At 37.9% G+C, this 11,070-nt stretch overlaps 1 protein-coding gene and 1 long non-coding RNA gene across 4 annotated transcripts; one reads left to right on the forward strand and one right to left on the reverse strand.

Moving 5' to 3' along the window:
* Positions 1 to 2,479: 2,479 nt before the first annotated feature.
* LOC139853984 (uncharacterized) lies at positions 2,480 to 3,496 on the forward strand. The gene has a single exon (XM_071843320.1). It carries the CDS (start codon positions 2,480 to 2,482, stop codon positions 3,494 to 3,496), a length of 1,017 nt encoding a protein of 338 aa, XP_071699421.1.
* Positions 3,497 to 8,217: 4,721 nt separating this feature from the next.
* Positions 8,218 to 10,767, reverse strand: LOC139853241 (uncharacterized). 3 transcript variants are annotated; one of them, XR_011761316.1, is made up of 6 exons: positions 10,375 to 10,764; positions 10,158 to 10,192; positions 10,001 to 10,035; positions 9,344 to 9,688; positions 9,052 to 9,233; positions 8,218 to 8,961 (listed from the first exon to the last, which is right to left on the reverse strand). It is a non-coding gene; the product is annotated as an uncharacterized lncRNA (long non-coding RNA). The 3 variants fall into 3 exon arrangements; XR_011761315.1 differs by having other exon boundaries at positions 10,001 to 10,192; positions 10,375 to 10,765; XR_011761314.1 differs by having other exon boundaries at positions 9,344 to 10,192; positions 10,375 to 10,767.
* Between the last annotated feature and the right edge of the window lie 303 nt (positions 10,768 to 11,070).

Genomic DNA, 11,070 nt, shown 5'->3' on the forward strand with positions numbered 1-11,070 from the left:
TAACCTCAAGGTAATCGTTTATAGTTTATTGATGATGATAATTTAATTCGATCGAGCTGAAGCTCTGTTTCAGACAAAGTTCGTAGATTAATCGGATGTAATTCAAGATGAGAGAGATGAGAGAGAGTGAAGTGAGAGAGAGTGAAGTGAGAGAAAAAGAGGGAGCACTCAAGAATTCAAGAAGCTACAATCAGGCGACGGCGGACAAGGAGGGAGAGAGGAAAGTATAGTCTGGGAAAGCTACTAACATCAACAGATTCTTCGGATGTATTGTAACTTCATTCATGTTCTTCAACTTTCCTGAAAGTTGGAACATCACGGATCTTTGGAAGCTATTCAAGACCTATGGGAATCTGAAAGAAATTTACGTTCCACCAAAGAGAAGATTAAAGAATGGTCTTCGATTCAGTTTTGTTCGATACGCTGATATCCATGTCCATGATGAAGATAATATCATCAAAAAACTTAACACTGTTAAGGCAGACAGTTTGTCTCTAAAGGTCTTTAAGGCGTGGGATAGAAATCAAAAGCAAGATAAACCACATCCTGTTAAACCACATCCTGTTAATGGTCACCCTAAAATTCAAGCAAATGCAAGAGCTATACCTAATAAGTTCAGGGATGGAAGAAGATTCAGGGATGTGGTAACCCCAAAACCCAGTAACACATTGAGTATCGTGTGGGAGAAGAACGATGAACTGTTAAAAATAGTTAATATCAAAGAAGAAGATACCAACAGGAAGCTACTAAAACATGCTTTAGTCGGGGAAGTTAAAAAGCTGGAGTATCTTGAATTGTTTAGAGAATTCTGCGCTGCAGAAGGTATAAATGGGTTCACTATCAAGTACCTTGGGTCGCTTGAGCTTATGCTATTATTTGATGAACCTAACCACGCCAAGGCAATCATGGATAATGCAAGTCATTGTTTTAGAAAGTGGTTATCAAACCTTCGTTATTGGGATAAATCAGATGGCTCGACGGGTAGGCTGACATGGGTAACCATTACTGGTGTACCTGCATCTTGTTGGAACGAAAAGACATTCAGATCTATTGCTAGCTTGTGGGGTAATGTACTAGATCTAAAAAATTGTAAATTTGAAGACAATCAAAGTCTCATCATGGGACATGTGTTAATCAAGTTTGGTTATGCGGAAATTATAAAAAGTTGTGTTAAACTCATTGTTAATGATGATCAGTAATTCTATGTCCATGTCACAGAGGATATAAACAACATTGTGGAGATAAACATGGAAGTCAAGAGTGGTAGCAATGAAGAAAATTGTAATTCTTCCGAAGAAGATGATGATAGTCATTCTTCCGACGAAGATGATGATGACTCATCATCTGAATCGATCAACCCCTTCGACATGGATGATCAGGACGGAAAAGTTAATGGAAGTCCGGCAGTCCATGTAGGTGACCAGTTAGATGAAAAGTCAGGCGATGCCCAAGGATCGAATAACACAAAACGCATGGAAACTATCAATCAATTCTCGCGTGGGTGTAATAATGATGATGGTAAGGGTCCCAAGGCAGCTGTCGGAAGCTGTAATTTATCTTCCACTGCAGAAATAAATGCGGATTTCGAGGTAACGTCAAAAAAAACCCTATCACCTCACCCCAGAAATTATCAGTTGGGCCAGATTTGCAAGGCCCAAAAAAGGTGGATCAAGTTACAACCCCTAACCCAATCTGCAAGGGAAACCAAACATACTCTTCAAGCCCAACTAAACACCAATCCAATCAAACAAATGAACCATCCAGCCCATCACATAAACCTTTCGTGTATGACCCCCAGCCGAGCCCAACACCTACACAAAACTTCGTTCCAAATATGGTGAACCCCGTGTTTATCAATCCCGTTAACTCTAATCCTAAACCTATTAAACACAAGCCACGCCATTCACCCATTCTTGTCGAAATACCTAGTCCAATCTTTGAACAAATGCAATACTCCTGCCCGCCAAACTACACCCCTAACCCGCTCCACTCCGATAATACCACCCATGATCATATCCATGTCGCACCTACTTCCACTCCAATTGAACCATCACCCCCCACACCTAAAAATAAGGTCAAGATCCAAAAGCTATCTGTTAACCCTGTTCTTAAACCCAATCGTAACCCAACCCTTCCTGGTTCATCCACCAAATTCTACCCCACCTCGCCTATTTACAGAAATTCAAACTCCCTAAAACCGTTGCAACCTCCTTCTCCCACATCCCTTCTGGATAAATCAAATCCCCATCAACCCACTAACCAAAATGTCGGCTACTACCACAAATCCTACACCTACATTCCTGCTATGAAAATCAACCCTTCAAAGAAAAAAAAATCCAATTCGGCTACTCAAACTCTCTGGGTTTGAAAGGATCAATTGGACCCCTTAATTACAAAGAACTTGGTTCTAACATTGGGGTCACATGGGTTGATAACCAACAATAATTGGTTATTGCTCTTCGGTTTCATTAGGTGATTAATGAATATATTATCACTCAATATACGTGGATTTGGGGAAGGTGGCAAAATTCGTCGGTTCAAAAAGTTGCGCAGAGATTACAACCCTGTCATTGTACATCTACAGGAAACGAAGTGTGGAAATTCTAGTGAGTCTTGGCTAGAAAATTTATGGGGATCACCGGATTTTAAGTTCATTCAAAAAGATGCCATAGGATCAGCAGGTGGAATGATCACCATATGGGATACAAGAGTCTTTGACATTGTTGAAGCTACCGAAGGTGAATACTACCTTGCCATTAGAGGGTACTGGAAGGGTAAATCAGAGGAAATGGCTTTTGTTAACATCTATGGCCCACACACCAATAATAAGAAAACTATTATGTGGGATAACTTGGACAGATTGGTGAAATCTTGCAATATGCCATGGGTGTTATGTGGGGACTTCAACGAAGTAAGGTGCGAGGATGAGCGTTTTAACTGTATTTTTAACAAGGCACGGGCAGACAAATTTAATCATTTCATTAGCTCAAATTGCCTAATAGATTTACCTTTGTGTGGGAAAAAATATAAGAGATACAGTGATAATGGGGTCAAGTTTGCCAAACTTGACAGGTTTTTAATCTCCGAAAACTTCAATAATAATTGGCCTGGTCTGAATGCGGCTATTCTGGATCATAATCTCTCAGACCACTGTCCCATTATACTTCGAGATGGAATCATAGACTTTGGGCCTAAACCAACGAAAGTGTTTAATGTATGGTTAATTCTTCCTGGTGCTGAAGAAATAATTGCAACAATCTGGAACACGAAAGTTCATGGCAACAGGCCAGATCGTGTACTGTATAATAAGTTGAAGATGGTTAAACAAGAGCTGAAAAATTTAAATCTCAGTATCAACGGGAAACTTGATGAAGAAATTCAACTTCTTATACAATCTACGAAATCATGGGAAACTATCGCAGATTCTAGAGCTTTAAATGAAATTGAACAAGAGGCATGGATAACGGATAGGAAAAAATGGATTGAAAAGGACTGATTGAAAGCGAAGATGCTAAAGCAAAAGTCGAGGGTCAAATGGCATCTTGAAGGAGACGAGAACACCTCCTTTTTTCATAACTATGTGAAAAGAAGAAACGCAAAAAATAACATTCGAGGTATCATAATTGGTGGGGAGTGGGTCGAAGACCCAATTAAGATCAAGGAAGAAGCACTGAGATATTTCTCCAATGCCTTCAAGCAGCCGGCCAACATCAACTCCTGCTACCTAAACATCCAACCCTCGGATCTTGACAACCGGTTTCTATCCCACAATGAGTGCGCAATGTTAGAAGCAACGTTCGATGAAAAGGAGTTGTATGATGCAATACTCAACTGCGGTGGTTCAAAAGCTCCCGGGCCCGATGGCTTCAACCTCAAATTTTACAAAAAATTCTTCTGGCTTATTAAAGAAGACCTCTTAAAAGCAGTGGAATGGTTTTGGGCATATGGGGAATTCTCACGAGGCTGTAACTCATCATTCACTACTTTGATCCCGAAGAATTCTAATCCACTTGGATTGAATGAATTCAGGCCCATTAGTTTGGTGGGAAGTTACTACAAGATCATCGCAAAACTACTTTCCATCCGTATCGCAAAAGTAATTCCAAAACTTATAAATGAGAAGCAAAGTGGATTTTTAAAAGGAAGGTTTATTTTGGACGGTGCTCTCATTGCTAACGAAACCATTTACGATTTGAAAAGAAGAAACTCGAAGGGGTTCACCCTTAAACTCGACTTTGAAAACGCATTTGATTGTATCAAATGGGAGTTCCTTCTAGATACAATGAGATGTCTGGGCTTTAGTAATCGTTGGATTAAATGGATAAAAGCGTGTCTTAACACAGCCACAATTTCAATCCTAGTAAACGGATCTCCAACCAAGGAATTCAAACCCGAACGAGGCGTAAGGCAAGGGGATCCATTGTCACCTTTTTTATTCATTATTGCCGCAGAAGGACTTAACATACTCATCAATCGAGCTCTATTATCGGGGTATTTCAAAGGAGTGAAAGTCGGTAGTAATGATGTAGTTGTATCACATCTTCAGTACGCCGACGACACCATTATCTTCGGCGAATGGGGCATTGAAAACATATCGAATATCATGAAGATCCTAATATGCTTCCAGGACCTATCGGGGTTAAAAATCAATTTCCAAAAGAGCAATCTCTTTGGCGTCGGGGTGGAAGATAATGTTGTAGCAAACATTGCGGCCAAATTTGGTTGCAAACCTGGGAACTTTCCATCAAACTACCTCGGTATTCCAATCGGTGTCAAAATGAATAAACCAAATGAGTGGCAAAGCGTTATAGAGAAATTCAAAAAACGTTTATCCGACTGGAAAGCTAAACATTTATCATTCGGGGGTCGACTTACTTTGATAAAATCGGTGTTAAGTAGTCTACCACTGTACTTCTTCTCTCTCTTCCGGGCTCCGGCAAGCGTGATCAAACTTCTCGAATCTCTAAGGTGCACTTTCTTTTGGGGTGGGACCGGGGAGGGGGAAAAACAGAGTTGGGTCAAATGGGTTCAGGTTCTTTTACCTAATCGGGAGGGGGGGCTAAACGTTGGGAGTCTTGAGTCAAAAAACCTAGCACTTCTTGGGAAGTGGTGGTGGCGTTTTAAAACAGAAAATGATTCCTTTTCGGTGAGGGTGATCACTAGTATATATGGGAAAGAGGGTGGGCTATCTTGTACTAACAATGGCAGGAACACGAAATTGGGTACAACATGGAGGAATATCATAAAGGCAGGGAAAAGGATGGACGCAATGGGGGTAGAATTCACAACTTCGTTCTACAGGCAAATTGGTGAGGGTAGAGAGATATCCTTCTGGACTGAAGATTGGACAGGACATGGTGTGCTGAAAAATCAATTCGGAAGATTATATGTGCTCGAGGTGAATAAGGAGGCTGTGGTTAAGGATCGAGTTCAATTCGTGGATGGCATTCATAACTTCAGCCGGGCTTGGGTGCGAAACCCTAGGGGAAGAGCAACGGGTGAATTAAATGCTTTAGTTAACTTGTTATCTTCGCTTCAACCTAGCGGGAAAACAATGGATGAATGGGTATGGAAGCTCGAACAGGATGGCAGGTTCACAACCAAAACTCTAACGGCGTTGGTAGATCAAAACAGACTTACAGGTCACACTCCATCAACCGAAACCATTATCAATAAAGCAATACCGCAAAAGGTCAACATTTTTATTTGGCGTTCCTTACTTCAAAGAATCCCGGTAAGAGCGGAATTGGACAAGAGGGGTTTAGATCTTGACTCGGTGTTGTGTCCAATATGTATCTCCGAGACCGAAACCGTCAACCATGCCTTACTACATTGCTGTGAAGTGAAGAAAGTATGGAATAGCATAGAAAAATGGTGGAACATGGACATTAACACCTCCTCCTTAAGCGCGACGCTTGCATCCACTCCAAGTTTGATCAATTCTCTGATGGGTAAGTCTATATGGCAGGCAACGATGTGGGTAGTCGCTTATCAAATTTGGATCGCTCGAAACAAAAAGGTGTTCACAAGAGTACGATGGAATCAAAACGACATACTTAACGAGGCGCAGCTAAAAAGCTTCCAATGGATTTCCAAGCGCTTAAAGAAAAGTAATCTATCATGGAGTCAATGGCTCATTAATCCGGCTTCTTTTGCATCACATTCAAAAGGAATTGGTTAATTTGCGAGAAGCCTTGTTGTTTTTATTTGTAGAGGGTTTGTACTGCTTCTTTATTGTATATTAATAGTTAGGACGTAGTATAGCTCGAGGCATCGTAGCTCATGTATTACGGTCAATATGTGTACATTCGTGGCTACTAATGAAATATACTTGCTTTTCAAAAAAAAAAAATCGGATGTAAGTCATATATGAGATTTAATGAGTATAATCGTATAATCGATTCCTGATGATGAACTCCGTTGGAGATATGTTTCTATTGGATACTGAATTTCTGTATCTCTATAGATCTCTGTTTTTTCGTGAATATTTTTCATTAGCTTTTCATACAGTTTTCTATTAGAATCTATATATTTAAACTGTTATCGTTACAGAGACGAATCGTAGTTGCTATCGTTATTTTGTACTGTATTTCATGTATTGTTATTAGCGTAATGCACAAAAAGCAATTTCATATTGATGAATATGATTTTATGGATTTATATTTCAGGTAGTGAGAAAGAGTAGATCAAAAACTCTATTTATCTCCGATTGTCGTCAGACTGAAGGGAAAATTGCGTTTCCGAGTAGTAGCTTGTCGGAGACAACAGAAGGATCGTCGTGTTTGACAGGTGGCTCAAGCAGCTTTGTGTCCAGCTCGGACAGCTGTAAATCGAAGATGAACAGAAAAAAGAAGCCGTTAGCTCAAGATCAAGACGCGAAGAAGAAAATGATGAAGAAAACACAGCCTTACTATGTGGTTAGCTCGGCTCGTTTGGTGCGCCAATCTGAAGCCATATTGAATGTGCTGGGTTATAGTGGCTTCGCTTCAGAAGTGAGGATTCGTCAGTTGCTCGGTGATAACCCGGACACTAGCAAAGCCCTGATAATGTAAAACAATATATTCAGAATGTAATAGTGAAAAATATTACAGTGTGCAAAAATGATTGGTTATTAAATGTTGTGTAGGTTGCTGAAGAAAGATAAGTTGAGAAGGTCAGGAGCTGGAGGGAGAACAGATCCATTCATTTATCAGGTAACCCTTGATTCCAAGAACTATATATATACTGTATTATTATGAGCACTTGATAAGTTTGTATACTCTTTAATTATTATGACATATGACAAAGTAAAATGCAATTCATATCATCTGACACTTTTTATTGATCATCTAACAATGGATCATGTTTGCAGATAGCTGCAAAGTAGCTGCTTGGAGATTTTGGTAATACCGGTATAATATGGTTTAATATAGGATTCCACTAAGACCGGTACTAACCCGGCGTCAGAAGGAATGCGTCAGATGAGGTGGCCACCGTTAAAGGAATTTGACGCCGTTAACCCGGCGTCAATTTTTGACGCACTTTTCCGTTCGTTCCTTTTTTGACGATACAAACTTCTTGCGTGAGATTTACATTGAGCCAATCATATGTTTTCTACATTCATATTTATTATTTAATTTTTTTTTCCTACCCAATTTCCAATCAGATTTTACCACCCCATCCTTTAAATATTTGACACAAAAAGTTGACATTTTGAGTTAACGGGGGTCAAGTACACTCACAGTCAAAAACCTACTTTTTCACCAAAAAGTGCATTATTCGCCTCTGACATCACAGTCACGGTTGGAAACAGTCTAATAGGAAGTTTTGATTATCAAAAGTGAAAACATATGGATTAAATGCCTAGTAGGAAAGTATATACGGAGTATATTCATAAATCATAAGGCCTCTTGTTTTCAAGTAATTTTGGCCAGAGTTATTTGCCTAAATTAGAATATTGTTTAGAAAAGTACTCGGGGAATGATAATTTAAGTCAAGTGATTTTGGCCGAAGTTATTAGGTTATATGAGAGTATTGTTTAAAGAAGTACATGAGAGTACGAGACTGATAGATAATTCAAGTGTAACCAAAATCTCTCATCTTTTTATGTCGTCTATATATTACTACTAGCATTTAAGAGCCCGTGCGTTGCATGGTTACTTTTAATCAAACAAACTGAAATCGCTTATGCTATCAATTAACAAAACTACCAAAGTTTTAGTATATTACTACTAACATTAACTAACCATTCAAACATAAAAAATACGAATGTTTTCATTAAGTATAAAACCTAAGAAGGTTATATATGAAATGTTTTGTAATCATTAAATAACCAAAGTTTTAACATTCGACCAATTGAACATTAACTATAGGTATTCTTCAACGTCTTCGAGAAGGAACACTCCTTTAAGCCCAAAAGCCAATAATTAACCTCGGCCTATTTAATAATACTCAAAATAAACTTCTGCCCAGAAAACGTCATGTAGATCACATGTTTAACCATTTAAGTTTAAATCTCTGACCCTACTATTCCAAGACTAATATCCTCTTCTCTAATATTTAAAGACGTTACCATTTGGTACAATTTACATTTATCAACCAATTTCAAGATCCCAATCCCACCATTATCAAAATCCCATAGCAACCAAAACCCACATAACCATCTTCTAGTATTCAATAAATCAAGTTCCAACAATATAAACTTGCATTATTCATCTTAACCTTAATTTCAGCATCAATAAACCATAAACATTTCAACTTTCCTGAGATTTTCAACCAGCGCCAATTTTTGCCCAAGACTATCAAACAGCAACAATTGCAACCCAAATAAATTTTGTAATAATGATTCCAACCCAAACCAGATATATAATGGCACATGCGACCCACATCATTACAACAGTAGAAATGGTGACCCAAATCATCTTTTGCAGCAATCGCGACCCAAAAACATACAACATTGAATATTCTGCCCCATAAATGTACCTGGTACCATTTTTAACCCAGTGATAGTAAATAGTAGCAATCATTTATATTCTAAAAATAATTCTCTAATGTTAATCGAAATGTACTTACATGCTTATCGACTTGTGGAACTCCGAATAAAAAATTACAAATGTAATCTAAACATTAGAAAGGCTTTTGACATCTCGGGTCTATTTGACCCATTAGAAAGGCTTCATGAGAAGTAAGTGATCTGCACACTGTTTGAATACCAATTGAGATTTGATATAATGGTGGACACAATGAAGTTGCAACTGTTACAAACAACAAACACAACATCAAGAAGGAAAAATATACTCAGAATAAGACAAATAGAAATTTGTAAGGAAAAGATAAAAACAACATAAAGCAATATGCATACTACCTGAAGTGATTTCATTATCACGGTTAGAAGAGGCTTCAACATGATAAGCATTATCAAGTGAATGAACAGCAGAAAGTTCGTCAGAAACGATAAAAAAAGAAGATTGGTCAGAAGGTAACCCAACCATACGATTACGTTCACGCAATCACGCAACATATTTCTCTTTTTGATATTTGTCTAGATGACAGTTGTGACGTGTTCGTCGAAGCCTGGGTATCATTGTTTTGATCACCAGGTGATTTCCTTTGACGTTTCTTAGGTGCCATTTCACTTTTACGAAACAGCAGAGACAAAAAATTGCGAACACAATTTCAACAAAAAATCAAATTACAATACCTGCTACCACTGGCCAACAGAAAAAATAACACAAACAACATGTATCAAAAAAAATAATTGCAAATATTAAACACCTTAGATTCATATACAGTTAAGAAACTTTAAAAAAGTTAAGAAACTTTAGAAAAGTACATATGGCCACATAACATAAACAACATATAACCACAATGAGTTCAAAAACATACAACCAAATAGAAAACATGACAAATATTAAGACACAATAAATCTAAGGTTGATAAGTCGTAGAAACAACAATATGGTAGATACGAATATAATCAAGCACGAATAAAACTTTAAAAAAACACAAAAAAAGAACCGTACCTGAGAAGCAAAGAAACGGTGAGTAGGAAAATAACCTGCAAAAAAATACCGGGGCGAAGAGACCAAAAGACGCTTACTTCTGGCCGGAAAAAAACACATCGGTACAAAAAAAAAAAAAAAAAAAAAAAGTTTCCAGCATAACCAAAACAGAACTTACTTGAACGATACGAAATAGTGAAGCAATACGATAACCTGCAACACCAAAAAATGGAAACGATTAACCCAACGGTGGAAACCCCAACTTCAAATGGTTTTGTGCGTGAAAAAAGCTACGAACAACGAAAACCGAAATCAGATTTAAAACATGCAATTGACCGCGGATAAATTAAAGAAGGGAAGTCGAAAGAACCTGCAAAAAGCGTGAGGTGAAATACCTGTTGTTTCGGCAATTAAAGGAATAAATTGATTGAATGTTCAATCTTCACGACCATAGTATATACCGTACACATCATCAAATTTGATGAAGAGGATTTAAATTAGAAAAGGGTTGAGACACCAACATCACGATTTAGTAAAAAAAGGTTAAACACTAAAACTGACTATCGTGCTCATCCCTCTTTTTCATTCTGACTATCGTGAAACCCTAAAACCCTAAATTCGCAACCCTAATTGAGTAGTAGAAGAAGAAGAACGTAAGAATAAGAATAAAGGTATCGGTGATTTGAGGTATACTGGAGATAATATACATAATTATACCATCAGAAGCAGAAGATGTAGCGATTTAATCTGTTGTAGCGGTGTAAAATATTGCAACGATAGGAGGTAAAAATCGACGATCCAAAAGGTTGTGGGAGGATGGATGTTGAAGAGAGAGGTCGTAGTTATTAAATCCGTTTTTTTTTTTAGAGGGTCAGAAGTTAATTACGATGATGATTGGTCCAGTTGTTAATTTGTGGTGATTAACAATAATAATACGGATTAATTAGAAAAATTCCAAGTGGCACTGAAATTGTGGATTCAATGTAAGAGTGACATGTCAGCAATAAGCCTCATGCTTTATGTGAGGAAATAGATAGATATATACATAGATAGATAGATAGATATATCGCTGTAATTAAGATTATGCCTAC

Source organism: Rutidosis leptorrhynchoides, chromosome 6 (assembly GCF_046630445.1).
Source record: "Rutidosis leptorrhynchoides isolate AG116_Rl617_1_P2 chromosome 6, CSIRO_AGI_Rlap_v1, whole genome shotgun sequence".
In the NCBI taxonomy this organism is placed as follows: Eukaryota; Viridiplantae; Streptophyta; class Magnoliopsida; order Asterales; family Asteraceae; genus Rutidosis; species Rutidosis leptorrhynchoides.